The 26,141-nt window shown below is 39.8% G+C and overlaps 1 protein-coding gene across 1 annotated transcript in view; it reads right to left on the bottom strand.

The window, feature by feature from the left end:
* Window positions 1–26,141, bottom strand: part of LOC136875990 (uncharacterized) — a 240,126-nt gene that overhangs the window by 138,351 nt on the left and 75,634 nt on the right. The window contains exon 7 of the mRNA XM_068228293.1: window positions 18,759–18,899. Coding sequence (XP_068084394.1) covers window positions 18,759–18,899 — 141 coding nt within the window. The remainder of the gene's footprint in view (window positions 1–18,758; window positions 18,900–26,141) is intronic.

The raw sequence follows: 26,141 nt of genomic DNA, 5'->3' as shown, positions 1-26,141 counted from the left end.
AACAGACTATTTAACAAACGTAAACTTTCATAATAAAATATAATAACCATAACAAAATATAACAAGATCAGGTACACATCCTACTAATAACTGTCCAAATCGAAAACCATAGAATGTCCATGTTCATAGCCAAGTCGTTGTGGGTCAAGATGGCGGTATAATCCCTTCACATCAACTTATCTTTAAGATACTATTTACACACCTCTCGAATTCACTTTTATTTGATGCTATATCAGGCTCTTGTCTCCTATTAATATTGTTAAAGAGTGTTGGGAGGCGGATTAGGAAAGATCGTTGAAGTATTGAGTGCTGAGTGTGGGGAATGTGGAGAAGGTCTTTGGTTCTGGTGGAACGGGAAGGAACGCGGAGAGAGAAGAGAGAAACAAGATGTTCCGAGCGGTAATGTCCATTTAAGATCTCGTGGAGGAAACTCGGGTCAGCTACCTGTCGCCTGATGTGCAGCGGTGACACATTAATTGCCATTAATACCTGCTGCGTAGACAGATTTCTGAGCATGGGGTTTCTGTTCCTTACAATTGCAGCAAAGAAGGACACTGCTCTGTCTAACTGCTTAGTATTGGAGGGGGCGGCTGTTGTCCAAATCGGAGAGCAGTAGTTTAAGAGAGGTTGAACGATCGTGAGGAAGAAGTGACGAAGAGCAATGGGGTCAGAAATTTCTGTGAAGCGATAGAGAATACCTAGTAATTTCATAGCCTTGGTTGTATATGTTACTATATGGGTCTTAAATTGTAATTCTGTATCGAATATTACACCTAGGTCACGCTGTTGCGTAACCACGGTGATGGGCTTGTCGAGTAGGTAATATGATGTCGGTAGAGGAGATTTACGCAGTGTTATGGTCATGTGGCTGCATTTTTGTGGATTGGGGATAAGTTTCCAAGTACGGCACCAGTTCGAGAGGGCATTAAGTGAGGACTGTAGCAGAGCTGCATCTGCTGGATTCCTGATCTCCCTGAATATCTTGCAGTCGTCAGCAAAGAGTAGGGTATTCGCTGTTTCGTTGAGTTCGGACGGCAGATTGTCCATAAACAAAGAAAACAGCAAGGGGCCAAGAGTACTGCCCTGTGGGACACCGGAGGTGACTGGTAACCATGAGGATGAAGTGCCTGATATTACCACTCTCTGCCAACGGTTATGTAGGAAGCCAGCAAGAAGGGTCAGAAGACTGCCATGTATATTAAATCGTTCGGAGAGTTTATGAAGCAACAGAGTATGGTCAACAGAATTGAAAGCTTTCGAAATGTCTACGTAGCAGATGTCCAGCTGTGATTTAGCTGCAATGGCGTGTGATGCAAAGCTATGCAGAGTGGCCAAGTTTGTTAGACAAGAGCCACATGGTAGAAAACCATGCTGCTTGGATGAGATATACGGCAAAGTGAATGCGAGGAGACGCTGGTGTATAATTTTTTCAAAGATAAAGGATAGTGTGGGGAGAATAGAGATTGTTCGGTAAGATGAAACATTAAATTTATTGCCTGATTTGAGAAGTGGAACAATATTTGCCTGTTTCCAGGTAATAGGAAAATAGCCCGCGGCAAAACATCTGTTAAATAATTTAGAGAGAGGGACGCAAAGAGTGCTGGCAGTATTTTTTAGGAAAAGAGGACCTATAGTGTCGGCACCGGTAGCTTTGTTGGTACGAAGAGTTTGAAGAAGGTTATGAACTTCACTCGGCGTGGTAGTTATGCTTGATAGGGTTCTGTTTGAAGCTGTACCAACGGGAGGGAGCGGTTGGTTTTGTAAGGGAGGGGAGAAGTTGGAGAAGAAATACCTGTTGAACAGTTCATTGCGATCGGCGCCATCTGCTGTTGCATCGTTGTGATTCACGCTGACAGGAATCCGCTCCGTCCTTCTCCGTGTGTTGATGAGACTCCAGTAGCGCTTGGGATTGCTGTATCTAATTCCCTCCTTGGAAACTTAGAATTTCCACATACCACCTAGTCGAGCAGCTTGTCTTCTTTCTCCCAATTCTTCCCAGCCCAAACTTTCAAAATTTTTGTAATGCTACTCTTTTGTTGGAAATCACCCAGAACAAATCAAGCTGCTTTTCATTGGATTTTTTCCAGTTCTTGAAGCAGGTAATCCTGGTGAGGGTCCCATACACTGGAACCATACTCTAGTTGGGTTCTTACCAGAGACTTATATGTCCTCTCTTTTACCTCCTTACTACAACCCCTAAACACCCTCATAACCACCACGTGCACAAATCTGTAACCTTTATTTACAATCCCATTTATGTGATTACCCCAATGAAGATCTTTCTTTATTTTAACACCCAGATACTTACAATGATCCCCAAAAAGAACACCCACCCCATCAACGCAGTAATTAAAACTGGGAGGACTTTTCCTATTTGTGAAACTCACAACCTGACTTTTAACCCCGTTTATCAACATACCATTGCCTGCTGTCCATCTCACAACATTATCAAGGTCATTTTGCAGTTGCTCACAATCTTTTAACTTATTCATTACTCTATACAGAATAACAGCATCCACAAAAAGCCTTACCTCTGATTCCACTCTTTTACTCATATCATTTATACATATATAAGAAAACAAAGGTCCAATAATACTGCCTTGAGGAATTCCCCTCTTAATTATTATAGGGTCAGATAAAGCTTCGCCTACTCTAATTCTCCGAGATCTATTTTCTAGAAATATAGCAACCCATTCAGTCACTCTTTTGTCCAGTTCAATTGCACTCATTTTTGCCAGTAGTCTCCCATGATCCACCCTATCAAATGCTTTAGACTGGTCAATCGCGATACAGTCCATTTGACCTCCTGAATCCAAGATATCTGCTATATCTTCCTGGAATCCTACAAGTTGAGCTTCAGTGGAAGAACTTTTTCTAAAACCAAACTGCCTTCAATCTAACCAGTTATTAACTTTGCAAACATGTCTAATATAATCTGAAAGAATGCCTTCCCAAAGCTTACATACAATGCATATCAAACTTACTGGCCTGTAATTTTCAGCTTTATGTCTATCACCCTTTCCTTTATACACAGGGCTTACTATAGCAACTCTCCATTCATTTGGTATAGCTCCTTCAACCAAACAATAATCAAATAAGTACTTCAGATATGGTACTATATCCCAACCCATTGTCTTTAGTATATCCCCAGAAATCTTACCAATTCCAGCCGCTTTTCTAGTTTTTAACTTTTGTATCTTATCATTGTTCTCATATGTAAATTTTATTACTTCTTTAGCATTAGTCTCCTCCTCTATCAGGACATTATCCTTGTAACCAACAATCTTTACATATTGCTGACTGAATACTTCTGCCTTTTGAAGATCCTCTTTACCATTCCTTACCAACTTTAAATGTACAAACCTGTTTTCACATTCCTCAACAATTGCTTTAAACCCATCCCAGAGCCTGTTTACATTTTTATTTACCATTTTCCACCGATCATAGTTACTTTTTAGAAACTGCCTCATGCCTGCTTTATCAGCCAAATGGTACTGCCTAATAGTCCTACTTTTAAGACCTTACTTTCTATCACATTTATTTTTAACTACGACAAAAACAGCTTCATGATCACTAATACCATCTATTACTTTGGTTTCTCTATAGAGCTCATCTGGTTTTATCAGCACCACATCCAGGATATTTTCCCCTCTAGTTGGTTCCATCACTTTCTGAATCAGCTGTCCTTCCCATATTAACTTATTTGCCATTTGTTGGTCATGCTTCCTGTCGATCGCATTTCCTTCCCAATTGACATCTGGTAAATTCAGATCTCCCGCTACAATCACATTCCTTTCCATATCGTATCCCACATAACTGATTATCTTATCAAATAATCCTGAATCCATATCAGCGCTACCCTTTCCCGGTCTGTACACTCCAAAGACATCAAGTTGCCTATTATCTTTAGAAATAAGCCTTACACCTAGAATTTCATGTTTGTCATCTTTAACTTTTTTTGTAACTTACAAATTCTTCCTTCACCAGAATGAACACTCCCCCTCCCACCATTCCTATTCTATCTCTACGATACACACTCCAGTTCTGTGAGAAAATTTCTGCATCCATTATATCATTTCTCAGCCATGATTCAACTCCTTTTACAATATCTGGTAAATATATATCTACTGAATTACTTAATTCTATTCTTCCTTTACAATACTTCTACAGTTCCACACTAACAATTTTATGTCATCCCTACTTGATTTCCAGTTCCCTGTTCCCTTATCGCTCCCTAGGTTACCCCGTTTCCCTGAATGTACCTCCCTATTACCCTTCCAAACAAATTTCCTAACTTATACGTACCACTGCGGTTTAAGTGAAGGCAATCTGAGCACAGATCCCCATCTCCTACCCAGCCATTAAGATCTAGAAATTTCACTCCCAGTTTCCCACATACCTACTCCATAGTCTCATTTAAATCCCCAATTACCCTCCAGTCAGTATCCCTCCTCCACAGTATTCCACTGATAATCTATGCTTCCTTAAACTTCACCCGTGCTGCATTTACCAGATCCCACACATCCTCAACTATGTTGGTACTTATACCAGCTTGCCTTTTGTTGTTGGTACCAACGTGAAACACTACCACCTTTTCCTTCCCCTCGTCCTCTTCTACTCTTCTTAACATCTGCCTCAACCTAATTCCTGGTACTCTGGTTCCCTTTCCTCCACACACTTTCCCCACATGTCTAACGATGAAATCCCCATGACCAGAGCCTCAACCCTACCCACCTCATTTGATCCCCTCCCCTCCTGGTCAGCCCTATATTTCCTGATAGCTGCATAAGATACTCCCTGCTCCCTTTTCTCCATCCCATGAACCTGTTCCACCTGTCTTTTCCTATCCTCTACTTTACATTCCTCTTTCCTACCTTTTCCCTTCCTCCTACTTCCACACATCTCAGCAACAGTTGCCTGTTCCTCATCTTCCCTCTGTTGTTCCAGCTGGAGTGACTCATACCGATTTCTCACAGACGCCTGTCCTGAATTCTGATCCTGAATAGAGCCCTTAGCCTCCAATCTCCTTCCCCTTAAACATTAGACCACCTGTCTTCAACAGCTCTCCCCTTTCCTTCCCCTCCCTCTTGTACACCTACTGTAACCTGTATATTGTTTGAGGGAGTCCTATCTTCCTTCCTGTCTTCTGTGAAAATCCTAATTATCTCTCTCAAACTCTCCAACTCCTCCCTCATACCCCTCAATGCCTCGCCACACCCACAGTTCATACACTCGCGCTCCTTAGCCATTCTTTACGGAAAAAATTAAAATAAAAGTAAAATAACTTATTTGCAAAAAATAAATGAACGGGGGGATATGTTGTCTGGGATAGTACTCAAAGATCACACAACAATAAGGTAATTAATATACGACTACACTACAATACTACTTAGTCGTACTCTATTTTTATCCTACGACACCCTAACAGGATAAAAGCTGCTGTTAATTACTGAATACCGAAAGGAATACACAAGAATTACACAATTCTAAACTGCAATTAAGCCTATCCTAATAACAACAGAATTTTAGTAAGAGTTTCTATGGATACCTCTACTATACTACAAAAATATTTTACAATAATAAAATAAGCATGCTAAATTCTAATAAGATATTACTCATATACATCTGTACAGTACACTACAATAATTGTAAGCGACGTTTAGACTATCCTAGTTACAATACCAGTACCGTATGTCACTACTAAGCACAAACAGAAATGAAACTTGCAAGAACTACTATCTAAATATACCGTATCTACACTACAATTCTCAGCTGAAGTGTGGATATATGAATCTTTACCGCTGGTGGATTACTATTATTTTCCCTACTCGGCGTGATGGAGAATAAAAGTGTCCTTAAATGCTGAAAAATAAGAGGTTGTCTACAATAATTTCTGCCAAAACTACGCCGGGGGCTTAGACTGCAATATTATTGGGACATAGGAATTTGATTATTAACTTTTAGTCAAACAAAGGTGGAAGGCACAAAGTATGCAGGGAACTAAGACTACAAATTATCGGAATAGAGTAATCAACTGATTTTGTATTTATTTACACAACTACCATGTGCATGTAGCAACAATCTTCAACAATCCAAAAACTGTTAAGTACTGTAATAATCCAGTGAAATTACTGTGTATTCTATTTAACTTCTTTTTAAATCTAAGTCTACAGGAGTATCGTGTTATTTAATTTAATAAAACTACATGTAAGAGTAGTGTCATTTTTAGGGGGGAAATTTCAACAACATTTGTTCCTTTCCTTTTCCATCCAAACCAAATGAAGGGGTCTTTTGCCAGTGCTTTCTTGGGGATGGGGTCGTGATTAGAAACGTGGGTAGTAGAGGAAGATGTTGAAGCCCACAAGATAAACAGATGCTGAGGGAGCTAATTCATACCGAGCTTCTTCCTGACCTTAGAGAAGTTTGACAGACTCTTCATGAATGTTAGATATATTTTATCTTCTATGACAGTATCTTCATTTTTTATTAAATTTGTTTTATGTCGCACCGACACAGATAGGTCTTATGGCGACGATGGGATAGGAAAGGCCTGAAAGTGGGAAGGAAGCGGCCGTGGCCTTAATTAAGATACAGCCCCAGCATTTGCCTGATGTTAAAGTGGGAAACCACGAAAAACAATCTTCAGGGCTGCCAACAGTGGGGCTTGAACCCACTATCTCCTGGATACAAGCTCACAGCTGTGCATCTCTAACCGCATGGCCAACTCGCCAAGTGATCTTTATTTCTAATGATTGCTTGTCCAAACCGTTAATCTTCCAGTTTGTTTCTGGTTGTACCCAATGCTGATTTTCTATCTGTTAATTTGCACCTTATTCAACTGCTTCCTACTGTACCAGAAATCAAACCCACAGAAGGATGTGCCTGTCCCTTAGTTTTCTTTCTATTTCTCCCTCTTCTCACACCCATATTTTTTTCTTTTTCCTGCTACATATTCCTTTCACTGTTCCTGTCTTTCTACATATGATTTGACTGCCAAAATGATTCACCTTAGACCAGCAAAGGGTTGCATAAGAACTAGTCAATGGGGAGTAAAGCTACCTAATTTTGTAGAATTCCTTAAACTGCATGTGTTTCCTGGATGGTGCTACATGGGTGACAGATCAAATGCTGCCTTACTACCCTTCTCAGCCTCACAGCCAAGACAGTCAGAAAACTCCTCAAATTGACAGTACTCTGCATTTAACATACTCTCGACGCTAAGTTAACTATCTGTCAATGCACTCTTGAGGGTATAAACAGATCTTAAAGTGAATATTTGTCCAGGATCCTTCTGAATCACTGCTTATGTGCTCGTATTACAAGAAACCCATACTGAGGATTAACATCAAATTACAGTTAGTAGAAAGATTCCAAGGTATAAAAGAACAACCAAACTACACCATTCCAGGTATGGCATTATCACGTATGTTAAAAATGACATTGACATATATAGATGATGCACAGTCTAGCTTAAGCAAGCACCAGGAACAGATGTGCCGTGGCGAGTATGCCGGTTGGGAAGAGTGGAGTAGAGGGGGGAGTGGATGGGTCAACCGGAGTGTGGCAAGGAAGATGATCGGTTTAGAGCAGTTTAGGGTCACTGTAGGAAGATGGCAAGGAAGAATAAAGAAGGGAACAACCAGAAGAAAAGAAAGCAAAGTGGAGATAGGTCTGAAGAGGGAGTTGCTGTTGGTGGCAGTGGTGGTCACAGTGCTGTTTGTGATTGGGGGCACAGAAGTGAATCCAGGCCCACAGAACAGTGGCAACATGAGCTGGGAGGACATAAAAGTTACAAGGAAGATAGTTAAGGAAGTAGTGAAGGAGCTCTGCCCGTTTAAACAGCTAAAATGGATATTACAGGAGCAAGTTAAGGAGCATGAAAAGACATGGCAATGGATCCAGGAGAACATGAAGGAAACTAGAACAAAAATGGAAAGCAGTGACAGGGAAACTGTAGCATAGTGATGGGTCGTTCATGAACGAACTGACTCTTTTGAACGACTCATTGGAGAGAGCTAGCTCTCTCAATGAGAGTCGACTCTTGTAAGAGCTAGCTCCCTCCTTGCTCCTTGAGAGCTAGCACGAGCCGACTCTTTTATCAACAGCTAGTCGTTCAATTACGAGTCGACTCTTGTATGAGCTAGCTCCCTCCTTGCTCCCTGAGAGCTAGCACGAGCCGACTCTTTTATCAGCAGCGACTCCAAGAAAGAGCTAGCTCGTCACATCGACTCTCGTTCATTTCTAGCCAATGCCATGCCTCAGATAATCACGTGACGTACTGAAGCAGCTTTCTTTTTTATAGGCTGCCCAGTGTAGCCTCTTCCCGCATTCAGTCAGTGCTCTGAGTGCAGTGGTTGTGGGATGTTTGTTAGGTACGTTTTTGTGCCATAGTTCTGGCAACTTGCAACGTAACGAAACAATGAAATGAAATAAACAACATGTTATTGAGCAATACTTACCTGTTCACTTCCTGTATGCACTCATAATCTATGAAGGATTTAGGGCCTAGTATAGATCCAGTAGGTTAGGAGCAAATAAACGACACGAAGTTCGGGTTAACTAACCTCAACTAAGCACGAACAAACAGTCGCTATCCAGAATACTGAATATACCACTCAGCAAGTAGAAACGGCGTAGTTTTATTCTGTCTGAAATAATTAAGAAATACTCTGATAAATCCTCATCTGTTTCTTAAATGAGTTCGTAGTTATGAATTAACATATTGCCAAAATCTTTCGGTTTTACGGTACAGTGGATAAAATAATATACCGTAGTTTTAAATCGAATTAAGGCAAATAGAAAATAACACTAGTTTTGGCTTTCATACCAACGTGTATACCGCAGTACATTTTCAAATAATTATTTATTGACGTGTAAGAAGTCCGACTCCTTAGCTGGATGGTCAGCATTGAGGCCCTCGCTGCAGAGGGTCCCGGATTCGATTCTCGGCCAAGTCGGGAATGTAATTCTTCTGGCTCGGGAACTGGGTATTTGTGTTTGTCCCAACACTTTCCTCTTCCTATTCAGACAACACACCACAATACCAACCACCATAGAAACACGCAATATTGATTACATCCCACCGCATAAGGTTAGCGTCAGGAAGGACATCCGGTCATAAAACAGGGCCAGCCAGGCTGAGTGACTCAAACGGTTGAGGCGCTGGCCTACTGACACCAACTTGGCAGGTTCGATCCTGGCTCAGTCCGGTGGTATTTGAAGGTGCTCAAATACGTCAGCCTTGTGTCGGTAGATTTACTGTCACGTAAAAGAACCCCTGCGGGGCTAAATTCTGGCACCTCGGCGTCTCCGAAAACCGTAAATGTAGTTGGTGGGACGTAAAGCCAGTAACATTATTACTTATTATAAAACAGGGCCAAATCCACATTTGCGGAACAGTTCGCACCCGCGAACCCACAAGTATGGGAAAAGTGGTCGAAGCGGAAGAAGAAGAAGAAGTAAGTTTAGATAGTGTAAGGAATGCCAATATATTGAACATATACGACTCATACGGTTTAATCGTTCTTGAAAAAAAAAAAAAAAAAATAGAAGAGAGTGTGACCATACTGTACACGAAAAATAGGCAAAATGCTATGCGTACTGTAGTATACTTGGTTATATGTACATTTGTGCTGATAGTAGTTTCCATTATTTTCGTTAAAGATCGCGTTTAATCAGCTATGTTTCCTACGCTGCATTAATGAATGAAAGAATCTGTTGTCCCAACGCGGAGTATCAAGTGAAAAAATTTCTGCAGCTCCAGTCGAAAGAGGATATTCTGATGACATCTTTTGAGTGAAATGTAAACTACGTGCACAGGAATAGGAATTCTTCTTATGCTTATCTGGATTGCCGGGGTGGAACGGAAGTATTGCCAATATCTCGAACATACGTCCCGTACGGTGCATTCAATCTTGAAAGACATCATTTTAAGGAGAATGGAAGTTAGGCAAAGCAATATTAGATGTCATCAATCAACACTGTATATTTGTGACACGTTTCTTCGTTACTGTGTATAAAACTTTATCATCGGATTAATTGCGAATTTTGGCAGCAATGTACATTTGTTTTATTCCAAGAGTAGCGTACCAAACTGTACATTGTGTTGCCATCTGTTGTGTAAAAGGTGAACTATCTCGCACCATCTCGCTCCTTCAAATAAAGACGGGAGTCATGATTAATCTAGAAGATGTAAAATCACGCTATTTTGGGCGCTTATGAATAAAAAACTCATGGCTTGGTGTATACTATAGTAACTTACATCCCATTACATTCTTAAACAATTATTTATTAACGTGTAAGTATTGCCAATATCATGAACATACATCTCGTCACGGTGCATTCAGTCTTGAAAAGCATCATTTTAAGAAGAAAGGAACATGGGCAAAGTAATATTAGATGTTATCCATTAATACTGCATATTTGTTAAACATTTCTTCGTTACTGTATATAAAGCTTTATCGTTAGATTAATTGCCAATGTTGCCAGAAGTGCATTTGTTTATTTGTTTTATTTCAAGAGAAGCTTTCTGAACTAGACGTTGTGCTGCCATCTGTTGTGGAAAATATGAACTATTTGCGCTATATCGTTCGTTCCCGGAAGTCATACAGAGCGACCGGAAGTCATGAAGAGCGACCGGAAGTCATAAAGAGCCGTCTGCCCTAAACCGGATGAACGAATGAACGAACGAACCTGGAGCGGAGAGCGGCCTCTGACTTCCTGGCTCGCTCCTACCTTCCCGCTCCCAAGAGTCGACTCTTTTGAACGACTCTCAGTTAGGAGCGGGAGCGAATGAGCTAGCTCCCTCAAAAGAGCTAGTTCGACCCATCACTACTGTAGCACTAAGGGAGAAAATAAAAACTTTGGAAGAGGAGGTGAGGAACTTGAAGCAAGAAATCACAGAGGACAGTCAAGAACGTAGGAAAAATCAATATTTGTTTACGGTGTGAAGGAAAAGAAGACAGAAGCTAAGGTGGACATTATTTATAAAGTGGTAGATATTGTTCAACATAAAATGAAAATCAACTTCAGCAAGGTTGATACAGACGATGTTGTGAGAGTCGGAAAGGTAAGGGGGAGTAGACCAATAAAGGTGATGCTGCTATCAACATTGCTGGCGGACATAGTGGTAAAGAATGCTGAAAATCTGCAGGGTGACAAAATATGGATTAAAAGGGACATAGGAAGAGACAGGAATGAGAATTACAAGGCTATGGAAACATTTAGTGAGGGCAAGACTGCAAGGGTTGAGGACACATATCAGGGGCCAGATACTGGTAGTGACCAATGGGAAATGGACACGGAGGTGATCGGTGTCCAAACTCAAGGCAATGGAAGAGGGTATGGGAGTGAGAGTGGAAGAAAGGCAGGTTTCAGAAATCAGTCCTGCGCGTTGAGTGAGTAGTATAGAGGTGAGGTCCGAGGAAAGGCAGGTCAGAGAGCCTATGGAAAAATTTGATGAGACACTAAATAATATGAGAAGGTGGCGAGTGGAGCTGGCAGAACCCCAAGAAATGGTAAGAGGCAAAAGGCATAGAGAAAGTGAAAATATGTTGAGAAGGCGAAGAGGAGACTATGACTAAAGGGAAGAGCCTAAGTCTAAATGATCTGTGGGGTAAGAAAAACACAATAGTGAGGAGGGCATAGTAACAAGAAGTAAGAAAGCTAAGTAGTATGTTTGAATGATGAGAGGTGGTGTAGTGTAGAATGATGGATGAGCTGGTAGCAAGTTAGTGATGGATCTGTGTCTTTATTAAATGTATGCCAACTGTAATTGTAATGTATAGTGAGCTTGTTATGATGTATGATTAAGAGATGGGTTTGGTAATTTTAATGAAGGTGACCTGGATTCTAAGTGATAGCTGACTGTGCTGAATGGTGGCTGGAGGTTGGTCAGAGTGATCAGAGTTAGCGAGTTTGGTGATAAAATATCAAGAAGTAAGAAAGGTGAGTAATATGTTTCAATGATAAGAGAGGTAGCGGAGTTTAGTGGATGGTTAAGAGTCGGGTATGGTAATTTAAGTTAATGGTGGATCTGTGTCTTTGGTAACTGTATGTAAATTGAATTTGAAATGTAAGTGAGCTTGATATGATATACGGTTAAGAGATGGGTTACGGTAACTCAAGTGAATTTGGCCTGGAATTTAAGTGTTTGTTGATTATGCTGAGAAGTGTTTGGAGGTTGGTCATAGAGTGATCAGAGTTATGTTTGAATGATAAAAGAGGTAGTGAAGTGCAGTTTGTAATTATGGATGATTTTTTTTTTTAGCAAGTTAATGGTGGATTTGTGACTTTGTTCAGTGGATGTAAATTGAAATTGAAATGTAGAGTGAGCTTAAGATATATAGTTAAGAGATGGGTATGGTAATTCAAGTGAATATAGCCTGAAATATAAGTGCTTGTTAACGGATAAGAAAGAAAAGTAAGTATGGTCAATGAGGGTTAGTAAGAATTTAAAGGTGGTTGGAGGCTGGTCCGAGAGTGATCAGAGCTATGTGAATTATAAGGGAACGTAAGAGTGATTATGTTTGTTCGAGAAGACATTGTTTTGGAGGTGAAGTTAGGTACAGTAATGCTGTCTGGCAACAAGGAAGTAGTTCATGTGGTAAATGCAATGTGTGGGGTTTGTGGCACACTAGCGTGGCAGGAGTTGTAACGTGATAACTGGCACAGAAAACCTGACTAGGTCAAGAGATAGGGCAATAGCTGAAGTGGAATGTGCTAGGTTTGCAAGACCAGCCAGGAGAGAGGTGAAGGTCTTTCGCCATCTTGGGATGTACTGCCGATGTTTTATTTTATGTTTTTTTTTTTTTTTCTTTTCTTTTTTTTTTAAATCCAGCTGCCTTACTGCCATGGCTAATAGATCTCCAGAAGTGAGTTGACCGTGGGCCATTTGTTTCTAATTATGATATTGTTTTAGGTTTGCTTATCTTTAATTTTATTTGTCTGGTAAGTTGAGTTGGAAGAACTTGTTTAGGCTTAAAGATTCCACAGGGTCAAACATGGAGGCAAACTCTGTACAGACTCTGAGATAAAGAAATATACAGATGAAATTTTCTTCCAAGCATCTGCCAATGTACTGAAATAATAATAATAATAATAATAATAATAATAATAATAATAATAATAATAATAATAATAATAATAATAATAATAATAATAATAATAATAATAATAATAATAACAACAACAACAACAAATAAGGCCTCAGCTACTGTGTGCAAACATTTAATATGACTCCATCAGGCCGTCTGTTCATCAATTTCAACGTTCCATTTTACTCTATGCCTACTAGGTGGCAGACCGAGTAAACTGAAACTCTTGGGCATCTGTAGCTGAGATTTAATGGATTTTGTCAGGTAAACACCAAATGTGTCACCAGAGATCTTTTACATGCAAACATCTTACGACATGGAGTGTCCCTCAAAAATCCTCCAATTACCTCTGCCAGGTTTGAACCCGCTATTTTGGGATCCGGAGGTCGACACTACCACTGATCCACAGACGCAGCTTACTGTTGTGAACATATATAAGCCTCCAACAGTCTGCTGGCTGGATTCTACTGCACTAATGCCTTTGAATCCGTCCGTCCGTCCATCCATCCATCCATCCAAATAACCTGTCACCACTTCTTTCAATACATTTATCACATCCCATAGTATAGTGGCTGTTGAAGTCACTAAGGATTACATGGTCTTCCACATTTTTTGGTTCTTTGGATGACCTACATGCAGCAACCACCTGAATAGCAGATTTCAAGACATATTTAAGATGGTAGCCCTAATGCCAAAAATTTGAATATATTTGTATATATTAATTTAATCTCTTTGTTATTCCTCTTTAAACTGCTCTCATGTCATCACACGCTATTAATCTGTACACAAGGATAATGGACAAGAACTATGAATCAGGCTAATCACTGAGTGAAATAGCAGCTATAGAAAGAAGTGGGAAGAACACTTCCGATGGATGATTCAGGATTGCTTATAACTGTACAAAATTACCTGCAGCAAGAAGAGATGTGAGACATTAAAGGAAAGAACAGGAAGAGGGAAGTCAGAATGGAGCTCAAGAGACTAAGCCATTATTGACGACCTTACCACCACCACCACCACCACCACCACCACCACCACCACCACCAGAGATGAACAGTAAACTGTGGCAGGCTTGGCTAGGCTCGTACATGTGTCTGCCAGCTACGTTTGCATCATGTGACAGCACTGCAGAGTGAGGCTGGGCTTGTTGCATCACGAGGGCCACATCAAGGCAGCTTGGCTAACAGACCTTTGTTCCTTTGCAGGCTGGGCATACTAGGGCTGGCGTACCAATCAGGTTAGCTGAGTGGCCGATCACTGGTGTGCTGCATTCACTAATAGTTTGGGTTAAATGAAAGAAACATTCCGTATGGATTCCTAAATAATGTAGATGCAACAATCAAGATTGACCACCACCGTAATCTGGGGTAGCATTCTAGCCCCTCATCCGCATCCAGGTTCAATTCCTGGTACTGGATGACGGAACCAAAGGAACACGTTTTGTGTTGTTTGACTCCTGTCTCCTACATCGTTCATGGCTTCTTTGAAGGGTTCTAGAAAGTAAATCAAGTCACTCGTGAGTTCTTTATCGATAGCTTTCAGTTTATTGCTAATTTTCCTACTTTCTCTTTTTTGCCTGCAGTTGCAGCCGATTGGAACTCTATAATTTTGCCATAATGGTTATGTACAGATTTTAGCATGATCAGCTCAGTATTTCATCTTGTTTCTACATCCTGAAACAGTACACTCAACACGACTAATTAAACTGTGCATTTAAATAGGCCACACCTTTCTGAGTTTCGTTAATTATACATTGTAGTCCTGCGTCTGAGAATAAAGGAAATCATCTTGGAATGTGTGCCACAAAAACATATTTAAACAAATTTTAGGTATATTAAAGCAGAAACAGTTTCCAAGAAGGACATTCCAGGAAAAATTAATGAACAAGGAGAGTGTGTATGTGAGAATCTTCAAAAGGCAGAAGTATTCAGTCAGCAGTATGTAAAGATTGTTGGTTACAAGGATATTGTCCAGATAGGGGAGGTGAGTAATACTAAAGAAGTGTTAAAATTTATCTATGATAATGACATTTACAGTGAGATACAAAAGTTGAAAACTAGAAAAGCAGCTGGAATTGATAAGATTTCTGGGGATATACTAATGACAATGGGGTGGGATATAGTACCATATCTGAAGTACTTACTGTATTTAATTATTGTTTGGTTGAAGGAGCTATACCAAATGAATGGAGAGTTGCTATCGTAGCCCCTGTGTATAACGGAAAGGGTGATAGACAAAAAGCTGAAAATTACAGGCCAGTAAATTTCACATGCGTTGCATGTAAGCTTGGGGAAGGCATTCTTTCTGATTATATTAGACATGTTTGCAAAATTAATAACTGGTTCGATAGAAGGCAGTTCGGTTTTAGGAAAGTTTATTCCACTGAAGCTCAACTTGTAGGATTCCAGCAAGATGTATCTTGGATTCAGGAGGTCAAATGGACTGTATCACGATTGACCTGTCTAAAGCATCTGATAGGGTGGATCATGGGAGACTACTGGCAAAAATGAGTGCAATTTGACTAGACAAAAAAGTGACTGAATGGGTTGTTATATGTCTAGAAAATAGATCTCAGAGAATTAGAGTAGGCAAAGTTTTATCTCACCCTGTTATAATTAAGAGGGGAAATCCTCAAGGCAGTATTATTAGACCTTTATGTTTTATTATATATATATATAAATGATATCAGTAAAAGAGTGGAATCAGAGGTAAGGCCTTTTTACGGATGATGTTATTCTGTATAGAGTAATAAATACGTTACAGGATTGTGAGCAACTGCAAAATGACCTCGATAATGTTGTGAGATGGACAGTAGGCAATGGTTTGATGATAAACAGGGTTAAAAGTCAGGTTGCGAGTTTCACAAATAGGAAAAGTTCTCTCAGTTTAAATTACTGCATTGATGGTGTGAAAAGTTCCTTTTGGGGATCATTGTAAGTATGTGGGTGCTAATATAAGGAAAGATCTCCATTGGGGTACTCACATAAATGAGATTATAAAGAAAGGATACAGATCTCTGCACATGGTTATGAGGGTGTTTAGGGGTTGTAGTAAGGATGCAAAGGAGAGGGCATATAAGTCTCTGATAAGACCCCAACTAGAGTATGGGTCCAGTGTATGGGACCCCTCACCAGGATTACTTGATTCAAGAACTGGAAAAAATCCAAAGAAAAGCAACTTGATTTGTTCTGGGTGATTTCCAATCAAAGAGTTGTGTTACAAAAATGTTGCAAAGTTTGGGCTGGGAAGAACTGGGAGAAGGAAGAAGAGCTACTCGACTAAGTGGTATGTTACATGTGATAAATATCATTTTTGATACGTATTGATGATATCTGATTGAAATAACTTATTGTTATTATTTCAATATGTGGTATGTTCCGAGCTGTCAGCAGAGAAACGGCGTGGGATGATATTAGTAGATGAATAAGTTTGATTGGCGTTTTTAATAAATAATAATAATAATGTTATTTGCTTTATGTCCCACTAACTATAACGGTCTTCGGAGACGCCGAGCTGCCGGAATTTAGTCCCGCAGGAGTTCTTTTACGTGCCAGTAAATCTACAGCCACGAGGCTGTCATAGTTGAGCACCTTCAAATACCACCGGACTGAGCCAGGATCGAACCTACCAAGCTGGGATTAGAAGGCCAGCGCCTTAACCGTCTGAGCCACTCAGCCCGGCGATTGGCGTTTTTAAAAGTAGGAAAGATCACAATATGAAGGAAAATTTGGAATTCAAGAGGACAAATTGGGACAAATATTCATTTTTAGGAAGGGGAGTTAGGGATTGGAATAACTTACCAAGGGAGATGTTCAATAAATTTCCAATACCATTGAAATCATTTAAGAAAAGGCTAGGAAAACAACAGATAGGGAATCTGCCACCTGGACAACTGCCCTAAATGCAGATCAGTACTGACTGATTGATTGATTGATTGATTGATTGATTGATTGATTGATTGATTGATTGATTGATTGATTGATTGATTGTTGACCAAACCAATTAATTAACGTATATTATTGACTTTCATAAATTATATCAACCTAAGACCAATAACGTACTTTAACTCAACCCTATGCTAATTAGTGATGGGACATTCGATTCATTTGATTCCGTTCACGTTACTGAATTGATACAGTGATCCGATTCACGGCTCATTGGTCACCACTCCTACTGCATCTGTGTAGTATGTGCTGGTAAGACAGCAGCAACAGCATTCAGTGCTCGCAGCTGCCATCTGGTCTTCATACTATGAACTCCTTTCGTAGAAAAAATGCTTAGTTACTCTAATACATTGAAGGTTTCCGGCGACGCAGGGTGGGAAAGGTTAGGATTAGGAAGGTAGCAGCCATGGCCTGAATTAAGGTACAGTCCCAGCATTTCCTGGTGTGAAAATGGGGAAACTACGGAAAACCATCTTAACGGCTGCCGACGGTGGGATTCGAACCCACCATCCCCCGAATGCAAGCTCACAGCCACGCGATATTAACCGCACGACAACTCGCTCAGTCATTTTTGAAAATATGTATTTTTCTATCAGCTGAGGATTTTTTTAAATCGTCATATTTTGTATAGGCTACCCAAGATGTAGAGTAGCCCGCTGGTTTTCTGATTCAACATACTGTTATTGCGTCTGTCCACATATGATTGAAGTCTTGTGCAACGATGTGACATATGAACTGAGAAAATACTGAGCCGTTCTTCCCAATATAAAACAGGTACTTTTGAGTGGTCATGAGCATGACTCATAGTCTTAGGGCAGGCCAGAGTCGAGTTTAATTGTCAAATATCAACTAAGTTATAATACTAGGATTCATTAAACTAATAAATAGTATAACCTAATAGCCTACCTACTTACTAGCTACTTCAGAATTATGTTACTACCTTTTTAACACCGCAAATAAATCGATCTATTATTTAAACCTCCCTGTAAGAAGAGGACAGTGAATGCAAATGGGTATTATTTTCAAATGAGCTGAGCTCGAGAGTCCATTATAGCATACGATTCTTTCAGTGTAGCATGGCTCACTGTATGTCTCGCTGCAGTGAGCCGATAAGGAGCCGTGCGTATCTTGTGTTTCACTGAGCCGGCTCGTTCAAGATTCTTTCGATGTGCCATGATTCACTGTCTCGCTGCAGCGGAAGTTCGGCTCTCCGCGTGTCCAGTGAGCCGATAAGGAGCCGTGTGTACCATGTGTCTCACTGATCCGCGCTCGTTCACGATTCTTTCGATGTGCCATGATTCACTGTCTCGCTGCAGCGGAAGCTCGGCTCCCCGTCAACGTCCAGTGAGTGCGCCACTCAGCACTGTCCGCTGGGAGTAAGCTGAATCGTGTGCCGTGAGCTCACCGTTCCTGTGAATCGATTCACTCGGACACTTGAATGAATCGATACACTGCTTCGAATCATGCATTCAGTAGCCAACACTAATGCTAATAATTTGCCTGTGAATTGCAGAGGCAGAATGAAGCTGCTTTAGATTAGGACCGATTTAATTAACTCACTAGAATCTCAAGAAGAATCTAAAATGTAGCAGTGAAAAGCTGATGTGTATACTATACGATCCACAGAAGGGCTCAGTGATTTAACAGCACAAAAAACAAAAGAAGAAATAAAATTAGAGTATTTGGATATTTTCTAAACAATATATGGGCAAGTAGATACCTTCTTTGTTCTTCCATATCCTGATCTTCAACAAGTTGATACAATAAGTGACGGTAACCATCAACTGTCAATTTAATGTCATCAGGGACGAATGGGTGAACATCATAGCTCAACAATGGCACTGGCTTCTTTTCCTCATATCTAGAAATGTACAAATAAGAAAAATACAGTGAAATACTACAAAATACATAAACATAAACATTAAAAAAATTGCCTCTGAAAGTTACAAAAATAGAAATCCTGACAAAACATGTTTTTTGTTCAGTATCAAAACTGGTTCATTGCAAAATAAGTTTATTTCAATGGTTTCATCCGGCTCCATGGCTAAATGGTTAGCGTGTTGGCCTTTAGTCCAGAGGGTCTCGGGTTCGTTCCCCGGCCAGGTCGGCACTTGGTGGCTGGGTGTGTGCGACGTATTCGGCTTTAGAAACCATCCTAAGTAGGGCCCTCATCTTCACAGACATGCAGGTCGCCTAATAAGCCATCTACGAGAAAAAGACACGCACCAGGCCTCTCCAGAGGCCATACACCATTATTATTATTATTATTATTATTATTATTATTATTATTATTCAATGGTTTCCAAATTGAGGAGAATTGTAGAAAATGTTATATACACAAGTATGCAAGAAAAACAAACTCTCACAACAGTAGAAAACTACACAAGTGAAATATTTCAACCTTATAGTACATGTTCATCAAAGAGAAAGAAGAGTTGCGTGAGAAAAATGCAAAAAGTCTGAAAGAGGTAGTATACCAAAGACACAGGAGAGGTTAGTGATGGAAGAAAAGGTGGAAGGAGTTATTTAATGTTAAGGGGGACAGACGTTTGGTTAATTATACAGTTTATGAGATATTAATGTTTAAGACCACAGCCTATGTCCTATGGATAGTCATGAAACTAAATAGGGAGTGAGAAATAAGGTCCTATATGGGCAGCAGAACAGCTATTGTAAAACATGTGGTATATGACTTTGTAGGTGAACTAGTTATGTGGATTTTAAAACAAAATGTAGGGTGATCTCAAATGGAACAAGTCTTTTGTAAGGCCATTCATATTAGAAACTGATGATTATGATTGTATCCAAGCATCCTCAAATGTTGAAAGCACTCTGGTATGAAGCAGCCGTAAAAGCTGCATCACTGACAGTACCGAAGTCTTCAAGCTGGGTTTCCACAGAGCAGTTTGGACAATGAAATAAATAGATGCTCAAGATCTTGAATTGCACCACAGTCTCAATCGGCGTACTGTGTGTAACTGCATCTTTTGAGTGTAGCCTTGGTTCTAGGCATTCCAGTTCTTATCCTATTAAGGGTCTTCCAGACAGGCCAAGACTGCAAAGTATGTGCTGGAGTTCTGTTGGCCGGTTGCTGTCAGGCAGTGTGGATTGTGGCTGCCAGAATTGATTCCTAAGAATGCTTGGTGTGGCTGGAGATGGCCTGGTGTCACTGACGAAACTCTTCCTTGATCTGACACTGCTATTGTACTACTACACTACCACAGAGAGCACAACTGTTCATATGTTGTTTGAGTTTCTCAGTTTCAGCTCCTGCTTGTCATCTGATTGAAGGTGGAGCTATGCCACTAGTGTGGTATAACTTTTTGCCATTTGTTGGTTTCAGGCAGCCAGAAACGGCACACCACGTGTCATTCAAAGCAACATCCACTTTCTTGCAATGGACAGAGTTGACTCACATAAGACAAGCATACTCAGCTGTAGAGAAATTGCCAGGGCCATAGTTCGTATAGTTGCTGGGAGATTAGAAACTGCAAGGATGGATAGAAGTAGACTGAGTTGATAGTGGATCAGAAAGTCCTCTAGATTGGAAGAAAATTTGCAGTTCAAAATTGGGCTCAGTGGAATTTTTTTTTAAAATTAAATAAAGAGGTTACAGAATGTTTGATGGATCAGACACCCAGTTGGCCACTTTTGTTCTATAATTAAACATCTCATTAATATGTACTACAGTATAACCTGGATAATTCAAGTGTATTTAATTAAAATTCGTTGACAATTCCAATTTATACTGGTGAATTCGAAGTCAAAAACTAAAATTCTTAAAAAAGTTTTTATTTCCGAATAGTTTTCATTACTTAAATAGTACGGTTCTTGTTTTCAACCACTGCGTTGGCACTGGCCGCTGAATCCCTGGCTGGCACAGTGTCTGTGCTCAATGCTCTCAAGGTCGCCTCAATCGTTGAAATGAAATGGCGTATGGCTTTTAGTGCCAGGAGTGTCCGAGGACATGTTTGGGTTGCCAGGTGCAGATCTTTCGATTTGACTCCCGTAGGCGACCTGCGCGTCGTGATGAGGATGAAATGACAATGAAGACAACACATACATGCAGCCCCCGTGCCAGCGAAATTAACCAATGATGGTTAAAATTCCCGACCCTGCCGGGAATCGAACCCAGGACCCCTGTGACCAAAGGCCAGCGTGCTAACCATTTAGCCATGGAGCAGGACACTTCAATTGTTAATCAAACTGTACTCACAACAGTCAGTCTTCTTGCAGACGTGGAAAGTCGAACGCCTTCCTAAGTCTTTTCAGTGTACTCATGTTGTGTTTTGTGTGATGTTCGTGTTCTATTGAGTAATGTAGGGTATTATGACTCTTTCCAAACCCTCAAGTGATCAGTACAAATTGTTGACTAACAGAGAAAACTACAGTTATTGAAGTGCAAAAAGGAGTATTAAGGAAATCAGACATCGCTAAAGAATTCAGGATACCGGTGAATATGCTGTGAACGTTTCAGAGGGATGAAATTTTGAACAGTGCAGGAGTTAGTACAGGAAAGGAAGTGCATGGACCAGAAAATTCAGACACTGATGAATGTATATTAAAGTGGATCAAGCAAGCAAGAGACAAAAGAATTCTTATCACTGGGCCTGTACTTCATGCAAAAACAGAAGAGTTTGCTATAGCCTTGGGGAAAACAAGTTTCAAGGCGAGTAAGGGGTGGCTCGATGGCTTTAAAGGCAGAAATAAAATGTTGTTCAAATATGTTTGTGGGGAAAGTGGATCTACTGATATGGTCACTGCAGATTCATGGAAAAACAATTTGGTACACATGATTAGGGATACAGATCAAAAAGACATTTTTAACGTTTATGAAAAAGCTTTGTTTTTTAAATGCAATCCAAACAAGATACTGGCATTTACTGGCAAGAACTGCAGTGGAAAAAAACACAGTAAAGAGCGGGTTAAAGTTTTGTTAGGTGCTAATATGGTCGGTTCCAAGTAACTACCATTAATCATGATAGGCAATTTATATAATCCATGCTTTTTCAAAAATGTGAAAACTAAACCTGTGGAGTACGAATTAAACAAAAATGGCTCTTGAAACTAGACAAGAAATGTAAAAAGCAGAAAAGAAAAATAATCCTATTTATCAACAACTGCACCGCACACAACTTTATTCCCCTTATGGAAAATGTTAAGGTCATCTTTTTTCCTCCAGACATGACTTCTGTAATGCAACCTATGGAATCAGGGCATCATTTAAAATTTCAAACACTTTTACAATGGGTCCTTACTGCATAATATCCTTTCTGGCACTTAGACAAACACAACAAGATCAAAATCAAACTTCTTAAAGCCACTCAACTGTGCAGCACTGCATGGGACCAAGTGTCTCAGTCCACAATTTCAAACTGTTTTCAGAAAGCTGATTTCTGTCATATTGAGGAAGAAAGCGAAGAAGCTGAAGAAATTTATGCCGCAATGTTCATTGTGAGGACTTGCTGACTGTGGACGGAAGATTTGGTGGTGTGCGGCGAGCTGACTGATTCAGACATCATTGTTGATGTAACCAAGAATGAAGGTGCAACTGAAGACAAAGAAATGGAAGAATAAGAACTCCTGAAATGCCAGTCATAACAGCTACTCAAGCTTCAAACTACAATCAAGAATTAAGACAGTTTGTTGAGGGGCAGCAAAATGCAAGTGAAGACATTTTTAAGCTCCTTAATTCTCTTCAAGACTTTACTACTGTTCAGTATATTAAATTAAAAAAACAAAAATCTTGCACATTTTTTAAACAGCTATGAAAACTTGTAGATGTGAATGGTATATACTCTTTATTTTGTACAGTACTGTACAATTATGGTTGTGTCCAAAGCCCTGTAATTACTGCCATCTGAGTTCAATAAATTGTCTTTTCTTAATGTACCCATTTTACAACCAGTTTTTCTAATTCAAATTTTGGGTAAATTAAATTTCTATTGCAGTCCCTTCAGCTTCGAATTATCCAAATTATGCTGTATATGTACTGAACATGTCCTAATACGGTGAAAGTTTATTTTGAGTACAATGCGATTTTGAAAATTAAGTACGCATTAAACTGAATCATAGTAAGAAACAAAAATGAAAGCTACATAAAAGTGAAGTTCCTGTTATGAATGGTGTGAAAATATCACTCGTACGGTCAATTGGTGCATTCATTTCAGTTGGCTTGGCAGACTGCTATGTAACAGCAACTTCTGGCCCGGTGAGGAAAGTAACTGGAAACTATTCACTCCTCATTTCCCTAGCATGCCTCTTCAGTGACACCTAGGCTATCTATGACAGCTATTGGCGAAGCTGTGGAGGATCAAACCAGCCTTCGGGTTGAATACCCAACACAGAAACATACATAAAAGTGTGGTGGACAAATAAATACTAAAATGATTTAACACTTAAGAGAAAGACAATATTATAGGATATGCACTAGTCTAAACATTTTCTATTCTTTTAAGTACTGGAAAGAAACAAAACACGAGTCGAATTAAGTCATATATATAGAGATAAGAACATGAAAAGGAGCACATAATAGGATAAACACAATGATAGGTCAGTGTGGAAAGAGGATACAAGGACTGAAATAAGGATGAAGACAATCACCAGATCTTCAGCCACTGCAGGCTCTGCCCTTACCAATCCCAGTTTTCTATCCATCTCTTCTGAGCCTCTGAAAAGCTCTTTCTGGCTTCCCAACTTTGTCATAACGATGAACATCAACACTCATTATAACAAATTTGCAGTCTTGATGTGGGGAGTATATGATAAGAAGAAAGCCAAATAAACCCAAGAAGAGGTAAGAGACATAATATAAAGAAAAATACAGATGGTGAAAGATCAGGACAACACGACAAACACAGGAGGAAAAGATCCCTACAGGTCAATACAAGTATGGAAATAAACGAATGACAAATCAAGTCTTCAGGGGATTGATATAGCACACTCCAAAACACAAATGAACATTTGCCCTACAGTAGATTGTGTATGAGATATGCCTGTTTAAATAATAACATCATCACATCATCATCATAATAATCATTGTACCGGGCGGTACACCCCTACGCCGCAGTTTTAAATCTTGCGCCAATAAATCCTCCTCTACAGGAGAAATTTTGAACTTTAAAAACTGGATCAACTCATAAGTTTCTCAGAAGATGTCACTATGTAAATTTTGTGATTACGAAGTTGTCAATACTGTGTGGATTTCAACTTGTTTTATTTTCCATTAATCAAGAAGTGTGGACATTCTCTTATAGATGTCTACTAAAAAACTATGATCATGCACCCTGGTGCGAAGTGAAGGAACTTTTTTGAAGAAATTTTGTATACATAAGTTTTCTCTTTACTAAATTTTGTTCATTCATTTGTAGGTTGGCAATATTAATCTTTTCTTTCCGCCAGTTTTGAATTGAGCCAATCCAGATTTTCTGTAATTTTTGACCAATCACGTCTTTCTTCTTCGATTTTGAGTGTACTGTCTACACTGACCAATAAAATTGAGTGGGTGTGGCTGTTTTATTCATGAAAGGTCTTGAATTTTACCCAAGGGTATAAAAACTGCTGATTTTCTTGTCTCTCGTCCACTTCATCAACTTATAACCTAGTGTATGGACATGTAGCAGGAGGCGGGAAGCGCCTCCATCAGGCAGCAGCTCTTCAATAAGGTAATGGCCATTTAACATCTTTATTTCTTGCTAGCTCAGCAGTTTAACCCTCGGGAAAGGTCCGAATCCCCTTTACAAAGTAAACTATCTTTCCGACATGTAATTTTTCTTTGCTGTTTGATGTAAAAACTTCATTAAAATCTGTAACTGCAATTCGGGGATAGAGAGTGCTTTACCCTCTCGAGCTCCCCTTCATATTGATTGGAGGTGACTACGTTTTGTAACTGGTTTTCTTCCTTTCTGTAATGTCTTAAAATTTTCTTATACGAGTCACCTCCATAGTTTGGGAATAGCCCCTGTTTCATCGGCCTAGTGCCTCGTAGGTTTTAAAAAGTTTCATGTAGGAGTGCAAGTACACGCCTCCATTCTACTTGGTGTTGCGGGCCATTTACTTAACCTGTTCTTTCCTGCTAAGGCCCAGTAGGTTGGGTACAAGATACCCCTGTTTCCTTGTAAGTTGTGCCTTGAGGGCAATTAATGCTAAGGTCTGTTATGGCCTTTAATAGGCTCCGAAAAGTGAGAGCGGGTCAGCTCTTTAATGTATTGTAAACGTGCCTCTGGGAGGCCGGATTGTGTAATGAGGAGCAAGGGCTCCGCATATTATGGTATTTCTGCTCTTTAAACAAATTTTGGTTTTTGAGCTACCCCTAAATTGTAAAACTAAGGTCTTGTAACCAAAATATGTTAAAGATTTAAAATCTTGAATTCCTTTCTTTGCTGAATCTTGTATTTTTTTAAAAAATTGCAATTGTTATCTCACTAAGTGAGAATTTGTTAAATTTTGAAATTCTATGTGAAAATATAACCTTTAATGCAATTTTAATTCATATCTCGGCCTCGTAGTTAGACCCATTCACCCCGGCACCTTTCACCTCTGCTATTCCACAGTAATTTTCGGAACAATAATAATAATAATAATAATAATAATAATAATAATAATAATAATAATAATAATAATAATAATAATAATAATATTCTACTGTTTTTGGAGTGCCGAGGTACCAGAATTTAGTCTCGCAGGAGTTCTTTTAAGTGCCAGTAAATCTACTGACACGAGACTGACGTATACGAACACCTTCAAATACCATCACACTGGGCCAGGACCGAACCTGCCAAGTTTGGGTCATAAGGCCAGCGCTTCAGCTCTCAGCTCTGAGCCATTCAGCCTGGCATTTTAGTTACTAGATAGAATGGGCAGCAAGGCCAGTCCCGCTGTGTAGTGGTACCATGCCTGCCTGTTACCTGGAGACCCCGGGTTGATTTCCGGCCATGTCAGGGAATTTTACCTATATCCGAGGGCAGGTTCAAGGTCCACTCAGAAAAATAACCGCCGAGAGGATTCGTCATACTGACCACATGACACCTTGTAATCTGCAAGCTTTCGGGCTGAGCAGTAGTCTATTGGTAGGCCATGGCCCTTCAGGGCTGTTGCGCCATTG

Source organism: Anabrus simplex, chromosome 6 (assembly GCF_040414725.1).
Source record: "Anabrus simplex isolate iqAnaSimp1 chromosome 6, ASM4041472v1, whole genome shotgun sequence".
Classification (NCBI taxonomy): Eukaryota; Metazoa; Arthropoda; class Insecta; order Orthoptera; family Tettigoniidae; genus Anabrus; species Anabrus simplex.
Note: the sequence above shows the minus strand (reverse complement) of the source record. Positions and strands in the feature narration are given on the sequence as shown.